Below are 19592 nucleotides of genomic sequence, written 5' to 3'. Positions count from 1 at the left end.
TTTGTGTGTGTAGGTAGGCCTACGTGCCTGCGCCCGCGTGCTCACAGAGCATATGTCTATGGAAGATTGCACGTGTATGTATTAACTACAATTTATAATTAAAAGTAGTCTTTGAACTTCAATAATGTCAAGGCTTTCACCTCTAACCCGCTGCAATAAAGTGGAATCAAGGAGCCCCTTTTGCCCGGAAATCTGTGCAGGAGGGGTATCGACCAATGGGAGTGAGTGGGAACAGAAAAAGGAATGTGTAGAGAGTCCAACTTTGACCCATGCCATTAAACTACAGCAGGTAACTTTTCCAGCTTTAGCACGCCCAGTAAATACACTTTATTGTCCCTGTAAAATGTATACGTTTTCACGCATGAGAAGTTTTATAACATGTTGGCATGAGCTTTAATACCTATTTTACATTTCCATCGTTTCTTGTGGAAAATAATGTATAGATAATGCATTTGGGTTATGTTCTTCTTTGAGAAGGATGCAGAATTCCATTCAATTTTGTTATCTCTCTCGCTCTCTCTCTCTCTCTTTGTGTGTGTGTGTTTGTTCTATGTAACACACTACCCAGTCACCCTCCAGAATGAAGCTGAGGGCGGAAGAGGGGGATGTTGGTTGTGACAGGGGATGAGGAGGGAGATGCTAGAAGGCAGAGATCAAGGCTAGAAGACTTCACTTGTCACACCCACCAACCTTGGCTCTGGGACGATGACGTCGGTAATTTGTTGGATTACTTTGCCACACGTATTCACCGTCCTCTAACTGCAGAGGCTCGAGGCTCCTCAAACTGCCTATCAACCACAGGGGGCCAGAATTCACCCCGGAATGTGTTGGTCGCACAATGGGAGAGCAATGTTTTGTTTCCTTTCCTTCAATAGGCTTTATAAAGTTATAGGACACTAGAAACATCGTGTTATTCTTTTGATGTATGTTTTTATTCATACGTCATTAAAATGTAGGCCTACATGGAATCTTCGATATTGAATTACATTTTATTTTGTTTTGGTTGTCTTATAATTTTAATGTGGTGATCGTGATTGATCCTGAGAGACAACGAGAGAGAGGATACTATGCAGCCGGCGGTTGGTTCAGTTGAGCTGACCCCGTTGGGCGCTTGGCTATTAGGAAGGAAAATGGCGGGTCTGTCACAGACGAATGCAATGAGACGGCCTGAAGAATGGCATTTCGTAAGAGCAACTACATGGCAGGTGATTCAATAAGGTTGAAAAGGAACTAACCTAACGAATAGCGAAATCTTTAATGACTCTTTTCGAAGTGATAGTAGCTAATGGTTATTTGAATGGATTGTATGTCATTTTAGGCACCGCTCAAATAATTAGAATGTATGTGTTTTTGACTCCATGTATGTGTCATTGTTATGGTTTATGCGTTTTGTGAGTACTGAAGGCCTATTTAATTTCTTTGATGTTTTTAACATTCCTTTATCTTATCCATACATGTTTTCAGTTGGGAAGGATAAATACACTGTCTAAATTACGTGTCGTTGTAATTAAACGTGGATTTCTTGAAATTATGTTTGTGCTCAATCATTTTCTCCACATTTTAGTCAGGTGCTATGTCAGGACTTTTGTGTGTGTCAGATTAAAGGGGAATGTTCAAGAAATAATGTGTTACCATGCTGGGCCTACCTCCACATTACACACGAACCTTTTCTCACACGCGATGCTTGTCAAATGTATGCTGCTATTGATTTACACAGACGTTTTATGTAAAAGTCTGTATAATAATAACCGTTGTCTCCCAAATTAGTACTGCTACCATGTTGTTTCGCTACCATGTTGTGTTGCTACCATGTTGTTGTCCTGTTGTGTTGCTACCATGCTGTGTTGTCATGTGTTGCTGCCTTGCTATGTTGTTGTCTTAGGTATCTCTTTAGGTATATATATGTTAGTATATATATATATATATATATATATATATATATATATATATAATTATTATTTATATTTTGTAATTCTTTTTTTAAATCCCAGCCTCCGTCCCATCAGGAGGTATTTTGCCTTTTGGTAGGCCGTCATTGTAAATAGGAATTTGTTTTTAACTGACTTGCCTAGTTAAATAAAGGTTAAATATTTAAAAAATAAATAAAAAACGTGGTTTATAATAGGAGCGCAGTGGTTTGAAAGCACAAGCCCGCGCTATCAAGTTCCTCAGAGAGTAGCTTGTTATAGGCCTAGATATTGAAAATAATTCTGCAATGAGTTCTTACGTGAAGGGAGATAACGTACTCAACATATATCCTCTTGCATGAACAAATGAACGGGTGCTTACAACCAAAAAATAGATTACATCAAAAATGAAAAAGGGCCATTTGGATACAAATTGCAATTTAATATTTGTTTTGCAATGAATTCTCGCCATAGTGATTTCCAATGTACATACGCCTATACGTACATAGGTGGCTTACCTTCCCCCTATGTGATGAAAGCCCAAAGCTGTAGATATACAGTAGCCTACGTCGAAGAAACTAACCTGTGGTCCCTTGTGTGGTCGTAACCATATTGGAATGTAATATAATATCAATGTGTGCTTTCCGATTACCACCTTTGATTTATAATTGTCTTTAAGAAGCTACATGCCTCAACCATACATTTCCACATTCACAGGGTGTGGACGTCTGCTTGCAAGGAGCTCAACCTCGTTACATCAAATTGGAAAGATATATCATGGCGGTCATGGCGGCCTGCAATGCAAACTAGTTTTGGCGTCTCTCCGTCTCCATATGCGCGACATGGCAAGGGGATGGGCGGCCTATGCGTAATCCTGAATGTGAGTAGCATGTCTGTTTTCTTTACTCGGCATGATGGTAAATATATTAGTAGACTGAATAAAGTTTAAAGACGTAAAACATAAATGTGCCTGTGCTTATTTTATACTAAATACAAATCAACAACTATTTAGTAATATAACGAATGGAGAGGACATACGTACGAGCAAATTAAACATTCCCCTACGTCTGTGTGTGCACGCACGCTTAAGTAGGCCGATACATACGTGCGTAAAGATCCATATGTGCACAAAAGAACATTAAAAAACCACAAAGAAAACATTCACACCTATAGGCATTCCAATCGACACAATTCACCCCCTCAAACACACATTGCAAAAAACAGGGGCAAATAGGCACACATTGCCTACAAAGCTATAGTGATTCACATGTAGTAAAACATTCAGATCATGACGATACGTTTTATTATTGGGCTTATAGCTGAATAAATACATTGTTTATTGACCAATTACTATTTTATGAGAAATGTTATGATAAGTACAGTTCATATTTATATTATGGAATGACCCAGATTCTAGGTGGGGTTTTAACCCAGCTAATCAAACCCCAAATGACCCGTTAAAGGTATCTGCGTCTCCGGGAATAATGCAATTGGGTCTGAATCTTCAATGTAGGCCAATTATAGAATTCATCCTTCTCTTAATTTAGATAATATGACTGGTAAGCGGGCATACACACACAGACACACACAGAGAGATAGCAGGGTAGCTACAAGCTCTCATATTCTCACGTCAGAATTAGACGTTCATCAATGTTCCTCAAACGCCAAATTTCGAAGTAGATAGAGAAAGGTACAACTCACACACACGCATTCTGCATTTTCACTCAAGGTTATGACATCGGTGTTACACATATGAATGTCATGATTTCAGGATGCTGGTTTCAGTTTGCAAACTTAATAGCCTCCTAAAGGTGACATTACAGCAGCATTTAACATTATCTCTCTATCACAAAACAATAAAACCCAATTTGAGAATACTTTTTCATTTTATAGAATATAATTTAATGCCATACCCATAGAGAATGATAGAGGCCTCTAGTGGCCAAAAGGCCATATCAGCATGGGCTCCCCGTTGGAGTCATGTCCAACTGGGTCATCAGGAGGGATAAGAAATAGTCATGAAGAAAATTGACTACTTCAAAATAGAGATAGCCTCGATGGTGCTCATGCTGTCACAGGTGGCACAGATTCAAAGATGAGTCCTCTAGGTCTCTATAGCCATACCCCATGGTCCATGTATTTGAAAACAAGAAAAGTGGTTTTAATGGAAATTGTAAGATCATAAACATAATATCCCTTTTATTCCATACATGTGTTCAATTATACTATGTTGGTGCACTAAACTTACTCTAAAAATTAAACATTGTTTTACATGTAGCTGCTTGTGTGTGGGTAATGTTCAGAACGAAATCAAGACACACAAAAATAGAGTTCAGCCTACAAGCTACATGCCATTGAAGAGCATGCATGGACAAAAACATAATCTTTATTGTAAATTTCAGTGTTAGATATTGTTAACATATTTAACATATTCTGAGACTTCATATTCTGAGATTCTAGCTTTAGAATGGAAGACTGTGAGGCCTAGATTCAATCAGATCAAGCGCTAACCGGTGATAGCAGACACCTGCATAGCGGATGTTTTGGTGGTTTTGGAGGTGTAGCTGCGTTGGAGCTGTCAAAACGGTGAGCAGCTGCTCTTGTGATCATTGTATCGAAGCCACACCCACCTCACTCGCGTTAGAAGTTCAGAATGAGAAAGTGTAAGCGTTATAGAAATAATGACGCTCAAATGGAAAATCATTAAACGAAATAATGAAGGTTTCTATCATCCTAATTGAGTTGTAGATTACATCTCACATTCCAGGGTTCCAACTTGTAAACAAGGCCGCATGGATTTCCCAGGAGCCGCTTGTGGATTTGATAGCTCTAACGCAGTTCCACCTCGGACAACGCCAAAACAACCCCTATACAGATGTTGGCTAAAGCGGATCTGATTGAATGGAGCCCTGGATTCCATTTCTAACAAGATGATGAAATGATGGACAGGTGAGGAAACCAATCAAAACAGTCTGGTATTACTTCTAGCGTTTAGTGGTTGGTAGAGAAATATCTGCATTCTCCACAGCTTATATGTATTAGCCTAATCTTCCTATTTGAAATAGGCCACAGCATTTAGCTAATATTATTTATTTTAGGTGAAAATGGGCTTGGCATCACACCATTCAATATACATAAACATGAATAATGTACATGAATTTCTGTTAGGCTATTAGCTAGACTATTTGTTATTTGCTTCGAAATTAATCAAAGCGTCTCTAATTGTCAATATTTAAACCTTTTTCATCCGGTTTTTGCTATGCAACTGAAATTGCTCTGGTGTTATCTGAATTAGACTTAAGGAACAGAAGAAGTCGTGGGCCTATGGGCCAGACTTAAACAACCTCGAAATTCACGGACACGTTTCCTTCTATGTTCCAATTCAAATGAGACATAGGCCTAGTAACCATTCGTACATTTTTGCATCAGTTTAAAATACAAGACGTGCAAAGTCTGATAATCCCTACTTATCATTGCTCGTGATGAAATTAAATGAAAAAAAGAGGTTGGATTGCCCCTTTCATTATAAAGCGTCATAGCCAACACAAGAGCAATATCAACACTCATCACACAAGGGGCCCTGCATTGTTTGGCAGTAGTTGCTAAACCTGGTAGCCTACTGTTTGTCGATGTCACTGTACTACCTTAGTAATGGGAATATCAATCGTGTTGAGGATATATATTCGAGTATAAAACAACAAAACACTAGACATATTCCTTATGAATAGCCATTTTCATAGGCCTTCGGCTGAAAAAACTATGCGCATCTTTTTGATTCTGGTGTTGACTCACACTGTGAAGGTGATTCAAAATAAGGAAACACAATAATCTATTAACATGCAAACCGTCCAGCATATAGGATGTTTTAACTCGTCCTCTTACATTTTAACTTCAAAACAATATGTGAATAGGAATACAAAAACATGAATTCAAAAATAAAATGTTACTTTCGCCTTGGTTTATCAATATCAGAAAATATGAACTAGAGCCCTTACTGGAAAACAAGATGATCGTTATGCAACGTCTTAAATGCTAGAACGTTATTTTCATGGGCAAACTATAGAATGTACCGCAAACTCTGTGAAAAAGGTTCTGGGTAGAAGCAAAAAGGTTATATTGCTTGCTTCATATATGGCACCCCTAAAGGCTCTATACAAAACCCAGGGCTTCTTCTTCACTGCACCAAAACTGGTTCCACATAGAACCTTTGGGTTCCATATAGGGTTCTTTAATGGAATTAATCGATATAGAACCTTTGGGAACCCAATTTCGGTTATATATTGATCCTTAAAGGGGTGCCATATATGAAGCAAGCATAGAACCGTTTTTGGTTCTATCCAGATTCTTTTTTCTAAGAATGGATATAAACTATAGTATATATTATATATGTAACAACATATATATTCGCAATGGATTTAAGAATGTCTGAGTCGAAGCTTCAATTAGTACTAAATTAAAAAACCTACACATAAATGTCTGCTTAATAGTCTACATGTACACTTGATATTTGTCTAAATAAGTTCTGGTCCTTTGTCTTCAATTAACAATTTACACGTGGCATACATGTACATTCTTCTCCCTCAGTTTGATATCACCCTGCATTAATATGAATTAAATATTACACAGGAATTACAAACGAGTTGGAGTGGAAAAGAAAGGACCAGGAGTGGAAAAGAAAGGGCCAGAACTATAATAATCCTTGATATCATTTTAAACGTAAAGAAAAAGATTTTGCCACCACCCATTCTTTATATCCTCATGATAAATTGTAGATGGATCATAGAGACCATATTTGATTGAATGTTCTTGCTTTTGGTCATAAAAAAACACCTACACATGCTTAGGCATTACTGGGACTACTAGGAGTATACATACAAGGAATAGCACTACCATAAAATGCTCTAGAAAAACAGGGCTGCTAAAATAATTAAAGACAAAGATACACTTTGGAATACTCACATTGGTTAACATTTTAAATAGATTTTAATCGAACAAACGTTCTTATGCAACTGCTGGTGCAACAACGACTAGCTACAGTTATTTGATTGTATAGGTTAGGTTAATGCAAAGTCTACCTCTTATGAAAATCAGTTTGCCTAACAAGTCTAGGCCTACCCGAGAGTGGGGCTGATAATATGTACGTCCATTGGGTTATCTTAATGTATTGACGAATACCAGAACGAAGTGACTTTCCTATAGTGGCATTTACACTTCCAAGAAATAATCAGATTTATCGAATTATTTGCGCGGTCTTGTTTTTATGTTAGCCTATCTTAACGATTACTTATTGAACTATATTTCATTTCGGCTATACCCACGTAACTGATTGCAAAATATTTTCTCCACCCCTTTGTTCCTTCCTCCCGTGGCTTCCCCCCCTAAATCTCTCCGCTAGGTGGCGCCCTTTCACCGTGCAAAAATCTCTTTGCTTAACAACTTGACCGCGCTGACGTCACCTTAGTCTGGAGCGTCAATGCCACTTCCACGCCGCTATTGGTCTGAAAATCACATGACATGGCGCTCCAAGAATCCATAATTATGTTGCTGATATTTTTGGCTCCAAAAAGTTGTCAGTGTCCTACTGTCCTTATTCTCCTCGAGAAAAACCGTTACCACAGGAACACAAAAGACACCAACAACACCAACAATAAAAAATAATGTCATGCCAGGATAACATTGCTGCCGGTCATTTCCTGATGGATTCTTTGATGGGAGGATCATCATCTTCCTATAGAGGCGAGGGCTACTCCAGCAGCAACCCAGGAATGTACATCCACTCGGCTGCATCTGAGTATGGATGCTCAATGATGAGACATTTTGGAGTAGTTGGATCGCCCCTTCCCAAAAAAGACGAGGTTCCTCCGAGTAGCCACCCTCTCGGCTCCTACCAAGATGCGCTTTACCTGTCATCCCAACTGGGCACTTGGACCTCAGTTCCTAAAACTAACAGTGACGAGCAACCTGTTGCCCAGTCCAGTTTACAACCGTGTTCGTTTCCAATCGACAACGTCAAAAAGGAGGCGTTCTGTTGTCTGTATCAGGGTGACAGTAGCAGCAGGGCTAATACGGACAATACAGAGTCGGCTACTTACATTCGGCTTGGGAACAATAGCAGCAGCCAGACGGACCAAACCGCTGTCTCGGAAGTGTCCGAATGTTATGGAGGAGTAAGACGGGTATACCCCGGAGAGAGCAGGGGACAGCGAGAAGCGCAGTTCGGGACAGGCTCTGCGTCTTTGGCCCCGGTGACGACATCTGTTGAATCACCAAGAGAATCAACGGTTAACAAATCTACGCAGGAAAAAGTTAGCGAGGAAACGGGCCTCGAAGAGGAAGAACATCGAAAGCGCAAGAAAGAAGAGAGAGCAAAGACTGACAGTTGTTCTGATAACTCTGACGAATTGAAAGGTAATCCAGAAAGCTCCCCCCCCCCCCCCCCTCTCTCTCTCTCTCTCTCTCTCTCTCTCTCTCTCTCTCTCTCTCTCTCTCTCTCTCTCTCTCTCTCTCTCTCACACACACACACACACACACACACACACACACACACACACACACACACACACACACACACACACACACACACACACACATACACACACACACACACACACACACAGTGCAATGTACTTACAATCCTACAATAAAGCCTCTGCTAGAGAGCATACTAAAATATCTTCTGCATGCATGTCATTCAGTGTTTGCGTTTTTATATTGTTGGTTTGCTACTGTATATCTACGCTATGTATATATCGGAGACATTCTGAACAGGCATTTCACGGTCTGGCCTAGCAGGGGTTACTGTGGCGACGGCACTTATCACCTTTCTATTTAATGTGCGAAGGTGAGTTGGGCAGTTATCATTGAAATAAACAAGCTCACACACTCATAACGCGCGTGCACCGTAAAACAGATAGACCAGACAGACACACACACGCCTCAATGTCCATAATTACTGTTTTTGGTAAGACAGTGTCGGCCTGCGATTTACTTTTTAGACTGAAATAACATTCATAAAGATGGATAGGTAATACTACTTTCCTTACATGAGATCTTTGATTGAGAAAAAAGCTTAAACGGCATTTTAATTATTATGGTGGATAGATAGCGTATACAAGGAAACAAAAATGGTGAATATATATTGTTAACGAATCAATGTATTATTATAATTATAATTATCATGATTATACAACTAAGATTCAACCAAACAACTATAAAATTCCAGTTGAAATTTGACTTTTAGTTAATTTATGCTGTTGCACTGTTTTAAAAATATCCATTGTTTGTTTTCTAAACAGTGTCGGCTACATATTTTCCGGTACCGCTATTTGTAGGCTAAATTCACCACACATAGAGTTATTTTTAACCGCTACAATGTAGCCTTCCATTTGATATTATGAACCATTCATTCAGCCTATATTATTCCCTTTGCGTCGTCTTTTAGGAGCGAAATAAGACCGTTGATGATCCAGAGATGCCCTTCTTATATTCTCCTCTTTTGTTTGAATTCATTTCATCAATCGTTTAAAAAGGTTGGGCATGTTTAAGTCAATCGAAGAGTAGGACTAACCAAACATGCTATCCGTGTACCCTGAAATATGGAATATGCGTAATTAATTATGAAACTATTTCCAATATAATTTCAAACCACATAAAGGCTATATGGTGGCTGGGCTTGTATAGTACCCATATAGCCTCAAACCACATAAAGGCTATATGGTGGCTGGGCTTGTATAGTACCCATATAGCCTCAAACCACATAAAGGCTATATGGTGGCTGGGCTTGTATAGTACCCATATAGCCTCAAACCACATAAAGGCTATATGGTGGCTGGGCTTGTATAGTACCCATATAGCCTCAAACCACATAAAGGCTATATGGTGGCTGGGCTTGTATAGTACCCATATAGCCTCAAACCACATAAAGGCTATATGGTGGCTGGGCTTGTATAGTACCCATATAGCCTCAAACCACATAAAGGCTATATGGTGGCTGGGCTTGTATAGTGTCTGTAGGCCTATAGCACAGGGACATACACTGTAGAGTCCCGTCAAAATAAATAGGCCTACATGATGTTTCAATTAAAACTATTTGTATTTTCGTTCGAAGCGTTCAAAGAAAGTCCAAAAATAGATACTTATTAAACCCGTGTATTTATAGAGCGTGGACATTTGATTCAAGCTCAAGAACTTGAATGTGCATTTGAGATAAAGACTGGCAGAGACCGTCCAGACATTGCGGTGCGGCAGTGCAGACCTGACGCAGACCAATTGGAATGCAGTATTTCTGATATAGTCTGTCTTGAACATGGAAGTAGACCTTCAGTAAGCCTATGCTCACCTTTTCCATGTTTTTATGTCTACAGATGATTTTACATTGGAAAATGCTCCAGGAAACTGGTTAAAAGCCAAAAGTGGACGGAAGAAGAGATGCCCCTACACGAAGCATCAGACACTCGAGCTGGAAAAGGAGTTCTTGTTTAACATGTATCTGTCTCGCGAGCGCCGCCTGGAGATCAGTAAGAGTATCGATCTGACCGATAGACAGGTAAAGATCTGGTTCCAGAACCGAAGGATGAAGCTCAAGAAACTCAATAGTGAAAGTCGGGGTCGCGATCATCTTATGGCGGCCTACAACTTCACCTGAAATTATATGATCTAAAACATTTACACACACACACACACACACACACACACACACACACACACACACACACACACACACACACACACACACACACACACACACACACACACACACACGCACGCACGCACGCACACACACACACACACACACACACACACACACACACACACAAACAGTGTTCCGCCATACAATGACAATATTTCAACGATACCCAAGAGTACACGACTTTATGAAGGAAGGACTTCAGCACTTGAGTTTGCCTTTCTACACATGAACATTAAATAGTGGTGCCGTTGCTCTTGTCATATAAAGAAAAAATATAAGTGAAGGCCTGTAATGAACACCAACACTCAAGCAGCTTAGAACTGCTGGAATGAAAAAATACTTTGTTTTGTTTATTCTTGAGCAATGTCCCCTTACTCCCTAGCTTCATCGTGTTGTCTTTAGTTTTCTGCTGCTATGTGTGATAGGCTATTCGTGCACTGGACTTTTTGCATCCGCATTGTTGCTCGCGTCATATTTGTCCCGTTGATTATTCCTATAGAAAATATAGTTTGTCCTTCCCTTTATTATCAATTTGGCACTATGTTAAGAGATAGAGAGAGAAAGAGAGGGAATGAGAGAGAGGCTGCGGATAAGAGAAATTGGGAAGATCATGGCCTTTTTAATAGAAGAGGGAGACCATTACGTTGATTTAATTATTATCCAGGTGAGCACAGTAAGTCAAGGTCATACAATTCTAACGTCAGGATCGTCTCGTGGTAGAAGCGCCCAGCTAGGGGTGGATTTTATGATCTGCAAATATAATGTGCTAGCTGGCTGCTGCAGTTAAGATGCATCGTTTAAAGGTGTGTGGAGGAGAGGAGGGACAGGCTACTCTACACAGAGGAGAGGGTCTGCTATGCCTACTGGATAGAACGAATGCGCTCGACGGGCTCCCTCTGCTATGGAGGCAGGCTGCAGCCTTCTATTGAGGATACTGCATCTCAGCAAGAAAGGAAACAGATGGATGATTATCAACAACAATAACAACGACAACAAGAACAGCATGGATAAATGAGGACCACCACGACAGAGTGTGTGTGAGGAAATGCAAGGTAGGACACAAATAGATCTTTATTCTGCTGTGATTTGGAGATGAGTAGCCTATGTCTGCCGGTTGCTCTGCCAATGGCGCTTGGTTGACAGCTCTTGTTATTGCTGCTACTGGTCTTGTCTATTATGTCTACATGATTGCGATTTCTGGAGACGTTAGAACTGTTTATGACATATTGTGATGTTCCTCAGAATTATGTCTAACGAGCTTTCCCGTTTATTGGTTGAGCCTTTTCTAGACACCATGTATTAATCTTGTTTTAATATTTTACACAATAAGCCTATTTAGGATAGCATGACAGAGACAAGAATATCATTCGGGTAATAGCTATGTTATTGTAGACAGACAATAAAATCCTTACTTGGCTTTGAATATTTTGCTGTTTGTTTTCTTTCCCTTCTGGTTGGAACACCACGTCTCGCGCAGCTGAAGCGTGGTTTAGGTAGTTTCATGTTGTTGGGATTCGCTTCCTGGCTCCGCAACAAGAAACTGCCTTGATTACGTCAGTTCGTCTTCATCAAGGGCGACACTTTCCTTTAAATTACACCCTCGGCTCTGACTGAAGTCATCGCAAATGGCATTGTAAATGAACTGGAGCTTTAATAACCGGGACGGCCACTTTTTCTCCCCGGCTCTCATGTTTGTGGCGGGCTGTAAAAAGTACTTTAGCTACTCAGATGGAGAATGGGTTGTAAACAACATGGGGTAGACTTTAGACCGCTATTGTTGCCTTACCATTTTGTTACTGGTTTTTGGTTAGGTTTCCCCTGATTTTGGTTTCGGTTGGGTTTTGGTTTCTAGACCATGAAATGATGGGAATGTCCTTTACAGACTTAGCTTGTTCGGCCACCATCTAAAGATCACATGGCTATCAGGCCAGCCAGCCAAATGTTGACAGAATTTAGTTTTCTTTTCTCTAAAATGTGTAAAATGTTATTGATCTTAAAGCTGGAAACAATGTATGTTGCATTCATATGGGCTCTTTAATCTTCTTCTGAATATAAGTTTTCGTTGGTACACATGGTCCAGTATTTTTCTGATTGTGGCACTGTGTGTGTGTTTGGGTTAACTGAGTGGACCTTTGAATATCCCGTAGGTTTTGCTGACCTGTAACGCATTTGCCACCTGTTTAAATCAAGGGGAAATTACTCCATCGTCATAATATATTTACCATGACATTTTTATCTTATTTAACTAGGCAAGTCAGTTAAAGAACAAATTCTTATTTTCAATGACGGCTTAGGAACAGTGGGTTAACTGCCTTGTTCAGGGGCAGAAGGACCGAGTTTTACCTTGTCACCTCGGGGATTCGATCTAGCAACCTTTCGGTTACTAGTCCAACGATCTAACCACTAGGCTACCTGCAGCCATAATTCCTTTGATTGTTTCCGTTTCCTCAACTTTCTCAAATGACAAAACGTATTCTGATTCAAGAAACTAGGTCATAGACTGGATTTAGACTATAATGCGTCCAGAGGAAGAAGTCGTGAATAAAAAAAAATCTAATCATTTATAAAATGTTAATTCAATGGAAAGGAACTGGGTAGATTAGCCTATAGATGAAATACGCTGGGTATATTACATCATATTTCTTTATGTATTATGTCTTGTTCCTATTTCATTTGTGCATTTGTGGGCAAATTGTATTTCGCAGTTGTTATGTTATTATTCTTTATGAATCATTCATGTAACTAACTAGGTTATGTCAAGTTATGAGCATTGGAATGTTGGGCCATATAGGTTGATTTAATTTAATTTAATTTGAAATGTTTGTGGTAATAATTTAACTGATTTCATTCACATGACCCAAATGACAAGACGTGGCCGAGAAACATGTATTATCCATTTTATTTGGAATATCAACTTTGTATTGTATTCATAATACACAACAAAATGATTTCATGTTGAAATTATTTCATGTTTAGCCAATAACTTTTTTACATGGCACAGTCAAAGTCCCCTCTCTGGGAGAGAATGTGTTTATCATTTCTTTCGCGGTTTTGTTTTCTCAACCCCCCATCATCACAGCAGTAAGTGAAACTAGCAGAGACCGTCTGGAATCCAAAGTCATTTTCATTCAGTTTAGTGAATAGGCGTCTCCCCCTGGAATGCATCACTCACAAAGAGTTTACACCACTCCAAATAGCACCCACAGGAAACACACATTGCTTACACCCTGAGACGGTGCGTAATTCGCGCTAGTGCACAATTACGCACAGCCATTACGCACGTATGTAGCAACTTTTTTAAATAAAGGTTCTCGTTACATGGATAATACTTTTGCCTCTTTTGTCCACAAGTTATTCTTTCTCAAATTAATAGCAATTTCAATAGCAAATAGCATGCTGTCAGAAACTGCACAGTGGCATTTGAACAACCCATTTAAAATTCTAAAACAGGTAGAGCACGGAAGAAGAAAATAAGGGAATAGCTAGGCTAATGGAGGTATTTGTTATATAAGTCTTTACAGTCCACTAGGTCTGTATCTCTGTCTGTGAGCGGCTAGGGAAGTACTAGTTGTTAACTATTAATAAAGGCTAACTCATTGTCACAACCATCCGGGTGTCTGGGTATGTGTAGGCCTAATGCTGGCTGATGTAAGGCTTGATCGTGCAAGAGCGGATAGCACTGATTGTTGTGTGATTGCAAAACAAAATGTGTGCATGATTACTGCTATCTGAATAGGCATAACCAGAGGTATCTCGTACCGGATTCAAGCATTTGCGGTGGGCCTATATTCTGAAACGAAATGGTGCATCACAGTGGCAAGTAGCCTAGTGTAACCTTAGTGTGTGTGTGTGTGTGTGTGTGTGTGTGTGTGTGTGTGTGTGTGTGTGTGTGTGTGTGTGTGTGTGTGTGTGTGTGTGTGTGTGTGTGTGTGTGTGTGTGTGTGTGTGTCCATGCGTTATTAATTTTATGTTGAATATTATCAGAGTTATGAGGAGGTAATACACTATACAGGCACTATAGGCAATAATTTTCATAATTTCATAATTAATAAACATTATTTAAAAAAGGCGCCATAATATTTTTTAAAGCCACCGAAAATCCGTTATTTCTATGTCATACGTTTGTGTTATCTTTCAGTCTTCTGTGATGTATATAAAGTGCAATATTGGAATGCAAAACTAAAAATGGAATACTATATCTGACATGGTACAGGTGTCTTCTTTTTTTAAGCCCATAACCATGTGTGTGAGGTGTATACTTGTTTAAGACTGCCAAGAAACACTCTGTGACCCTGCCCACTGCAGTAAAACGTTCAATTAGGCCTAAACCTGTGTAAAATGTTCAAATGCAACATGGATCAATCAAAACCCCTTCCTTAAACTACAAGCAGGCAAGCAGTGCAAGCACATTGATTACATCAGAATTTGTTTAAATATTGTTAATATTGTTTAGCAGTTTGTAAAATATATCATTAATGAACATTACAACAATGCTTGCATTCAACCATTTTTTATTTAATTAATAACAAATTCTTATTTACAATGAGTAACAGTGGGTTAACTGCCTTGTCCAGGGGTAGAATGACAGATGTTTACCTTGTCAGCTCAGGGATTCGATCCAGCTACCTTTCGGGCCCAACGCTCTAACCACTAGGCTACCTGCCGCCCCACCTGCATAACTTTGTGCAGTAAAAATAAGCTATCTACACCACAGTAACCAGCTATATCTCTCTTCAGAATGTGCTAGTTTGTTATCAAATCACATGTTATTGGTCCATACACATATTTACCAGATGTTGTTGCGGGTGTAGGGAAATGCTTGTGTTTCTAGCTCCAACAGTGCAATATATCTAACAATACACAACAATACACACAGATCTAAAAGTAAAATAATGGCATTAAGAAATATATAAATATTAGGATGAGCAATGTCATTAGGGTATGGCGTAAAGGCCCTTAAAGTTCCAATGCAGCCGTTTTTATCTCAATATACAATTATTTCTGGGTAGCAATTTAGTTCCTTAATGTGATTGTTTTCAATTAAAATGGTCAAAAATAAACAAAAATAGCTTCTTAGCCAAGGGCAATTTCTCAAGCGAGAATTTTGCTAGGACTGTCTAGGAGTGGTCTTTAGTGGGGAGAGGAAAACTGAAAATGTCCTCTTATTGGCAGAGAGGTTTGGAACTATCTTTCTTATTGGTCTATTAACTAATTTACGCATGGTGATGTCACCATGGAAGGCCAAAACTCCATCCCACCAAAAAAAGACTGAAATTCCAGATGATCTTTACAAACAGCTCTTACACTAAAAGGCCATGAGCATAATTTTCTAAATTTCACAGTATTATTCCAACCTCATAGTGTGGAAATATATGTAAAATACATGGAAATCACGTCTTTGAGTGCACTGGGCCTTTAAACTTTCATTCCGTCTATCTTTTGTGATCTGACACGGAAAGAAGCACTTGGTTGTTCTAATAGTGGTCTGGGTTTATTATTAATTAACCAATTAAATGAAGTGCCGTGTTATAATGCTTTATAACCCTTTAGTCATGAAGGGCGTCATGAAAAGGAAAACGTCTTAAACTTATGGCAGATCTTGATGCACTTAACGATTATCGTACTATATGAAGTATTTGAGGAACTTATAGACCTACCTTATCCTTAATTTCCCTAAATTTGCTGTTGCCTTAAATTGAATTTATTTCGGTAAAAAACATAGACAACATAATGTACAATGTGGACCCAGAGGATAGCACTTAAAAGTATGAATTATAACACTTGTTTTCCAAGTGGCCTTAACCATATATTTACTGTAGGTGAATGTTTTTGGACGGTATTACGTTTCTGTTATTTATCAGAATAACAATATGTTCCCTGAATAGTTTCCAAATAGACACCTTGGTGATTCAACATAAATGTTTGAGGGTAAGAGTTTAACATGCCAATTCTGAACTGTATAGGCCTATTCATTTGTCAATTCAAATTAGCTTTTGACAATACAACAACATGTCCCTTGTTCAAATATATGTATCATATAGGCTATGACAACAAGTATTTACTTGAGGTTCCTTCACGTAGTAATGCACTGTTTGTAATACGATATTTTCACAATTCATTCAGAATAATCTTAATCGGTTATGCGACATGGATGCAGGGTTCAGATCAAACCTAGAATTTACTAATGGAAAAATGTGGATTCAAATTCTAGTTAGCCAGTATACTATTCTCCTGATTTGTATATTATTTTAGCTCCACACATTTGCCATCATAGTTTCCAACAATGACTTTGATCCATATACGGTTACATAAAACGTTTAAAACTTTCCAAATGATTTAGGAGTAGGTCTATATCTAATCACATTTCAAATTAAGAATGGTTCCATGGATTCTGATGATTTTTTATTTAAACGTATTAGTGCGCAAAGTAGGCCTACTAACAAAGCGGAAAGGGACTTTTTTTTTACTGTTTCCCTTCGTATTTATTGGAAATGATATCACCAACTTAAGGTCGTTATTATGTAGGCTAGCTAGTAGGCCTATGTATCGTAAACAGTAGCCTTATGTTTTGGACATACTTATGTTTTGGTTATTGATTGACTGAAACATGCATGCGCAAAAAATATGGATTTCTAATAAGCGTCTCTTGTAGCATTTCTGAATGAAGAGTTGGGAATCCGACTGCTAACAATATATTGCAGTCTGACCCCTGCACTGAGACGACAGCACCTTTGGACACTATTGTTGTCTACGGTGACAGTCTGCACCTTTTCATCTCCTGCAGGCCTCGCCCTAAATAATTCACCATATTTGGACAATGAATTCCAATGCCATTGCTCTAAACAAATGTCAAACCACAAGTTGACTGTCAGTGTAAATACATTATTTCAAAGCATTTCTTAATATTGAATGTCCAAGATACATGTACAACATTAGTGGAATTTGATAGAATAACATTGTTAGTGATGATAAAGTAGGCTATGGAGAAAATACAAAATATTTGGCTATTTAGTTAGACTCTTTTGATTCAACCAGAACAAATGACAAATAAAAAGGATCATGGTGACGTGCGAAAGAGCGCATTTGGGTCGCACAGCATACGCACAGCATATGGATTGCTCTAGCGTATCATATTATGAAATGTATTTCATACATTGGTCAATAACAGAAAAGGAAATAAGCCTAGTATCCACAAAATATTATGAAAACCAGGATACATACATTGGATATTTTATTTTATTATCAATAATCATTAGGACAATAAATACATTCAAATATAAATAACAAGACAGCAAAGTAATGGCAAAAATAAGGGATTAACCGTGCTCAAATTAATATTTGTCTCCTGATATAATTAGCTAGCATGCTAGCAGATACCCATAGACTCCCAGTCATTGCGCTAACGATAGTTAGCATTGGATTGTGAAACTACCTCTTAACTTCCTTCATACTGGACACAGAGACATAAAAGTGGTATCCACGAGTTCATCTGACTCTGGGGAAGTATATAAAGGGCCTCATTGCCAAAATCCCGAAGTATCCCTTTAAATAAATGAATGTAATTTCTACTAATAAAATTGTAAATTAAATCACTAAACAATAGCCTACCCTTTTCCAAGGCTGTATGAGGAAGATCTGTTTAGTCAAAAAGTGTTGCAAAATGCCGACCAGCTGTAATATAACTGATCTGATCCTAACCACATATAAATATATATATTAGTAGATATTATTGTGAATAGTTCATTAGTTTCATTAGTACCGGCAGCCTTTTATGCGTAAAATGATAGAGCGTGCATTACGCATTGGTTTGGTACAGTATGACAGATAGATGTATTTTAGACTTTTGTTAATGAAAGATTACCTTGGCTTTAATAGATACGCTATATTTAGGATTTCATGGTGTTGATATCAAGGGAAACCCCTAGGGTTAAAATAGGCTTGTGCTCTCATTGGCCCTGAATGTTAACTGTATATGAGAAAATACTCAACGTTAGTGAGCTCAAGGTTTATGCTTTTTAATTTGAGTAAAATACTTTCTATTTGCCTGTCTTGATATTTAGTTGCATCGTATTGATAAGAATATATGGATTACTCGTCACAATATTTAAAACACAAGTTATAACACAACCTAAAATTACATTGCCTAACTTTGCAAGTCAAACAACGCCTTCTTCACCACCATCCATAATACCATACTGTACTACACAAACACCTGCTACAGGTTACAGACTTATTAGGTGTTCATATTTCATGGTTGAATCTGAACCAAACAGCCATTACAGAGAAATACACTTCAAAATCTAAGGATGCTGTACAGCATATACATGTTTTCATGACAGGAAGTTCAAATTATGCAGTAGTTAGTGAGATAATTAAATAATCACATTGTGAGATGTAAGTTTGCATACATTTATTCAGTTTAAAGCAAAAACGAATGACCTCCCTTGATCTTGCAGGTCACCAACGCAATGACTTCACACTAGCAGTTGTCAAATTAAAAAATAAGATACAGTCGAAGGGGCCATCAGTTATAGTCCCCTTGACGAATCTAATAAAAATCTACTCTTCAAAAGTTACATAATAGGCTATGTCTATTTTGTCATTTTGGAGGCAACATTGTGCATTATTGTCTGTTATTCGTTTAGACTGCAAAAGCTCAAATGTAATATTTTGATTATTAAAGTATGTATCTTACCATAGCATGCATACAACGAACTACAACATGTATCACCAATGTCAACCCTTATCTACTAACTACGCACTATCCCTTAGAGTAAAGTCCGTCGTCGTTATCGCAGTTCATCTGAATCAACCTTATATAGTCCTCGTGTCACTATTTTTGTTGTTGTTGTATCTTTATCTTTAAGTCTGCGTGGTTGGAAAAGGACCCGTAAGTAAGTAATTCACTGTTAGTCTACACCTGTTGTTTACGAAGCATGTGACAAATAACATGTGATTTTACATTTTATTTTTAGATAGGCCTATACATGGCTGAG

At 38.4% G+C, this 19592-nt stretch overlaps 1 protein-coding gene across 3 annotated transcripts in view; it reads left to right on the top strand.

Annotated features, from left to right (window-relative positions):
* The first annotated feature begins 7215 nt into the window (after window positions 1-7215).
* Window positions 7216-19592, top strand: part of LOC139557713 (homeobox protein Hox-C4a) — a 113483-nt gene continuing 101106 nt past the window's right edge. For all 3 annotated transcript variants that reach the window (XM_071372831.1, XM_071372830.1, XM_071372829.1), the window contains exons 1-2: window positions 7216-8315; window positions 10271-11648. In XM_071372831.1, coding sequence (XP_071228932.1) covers window positions 7565-8315; window positions 10271-10551 — 1032 coding nt within the window. In that variant the 5' untranslated portion in view covers window positions 7216-7564 and the 3' untranslated portion in view covers window positions 10552-11648. The remainder of the gene's footprint in view (window positions 8316-10270; window positions 11649-19592) is intronic.

Source organism: Salvelinus alpinus, chromosome 28 (assembly GCF_045679555.1).
Source record: "Salvelinus alpinus chromosome 28, SLU_Salpinus.1, whole genome shotgun sequence".
In the NCBI taxonomy this organism is placed as follows: domain Eukaryota; kingdom Metazoa; phylum Chordata; class Actinopteri; order Salmoniformes; family Salmonidae; genus Salvelinus; species Salvelinus alpinus.
Note: the sequence above shows the minus strand (reverse complement) of the source record. Positions and strands in the feature narration are given on the sequence as shown.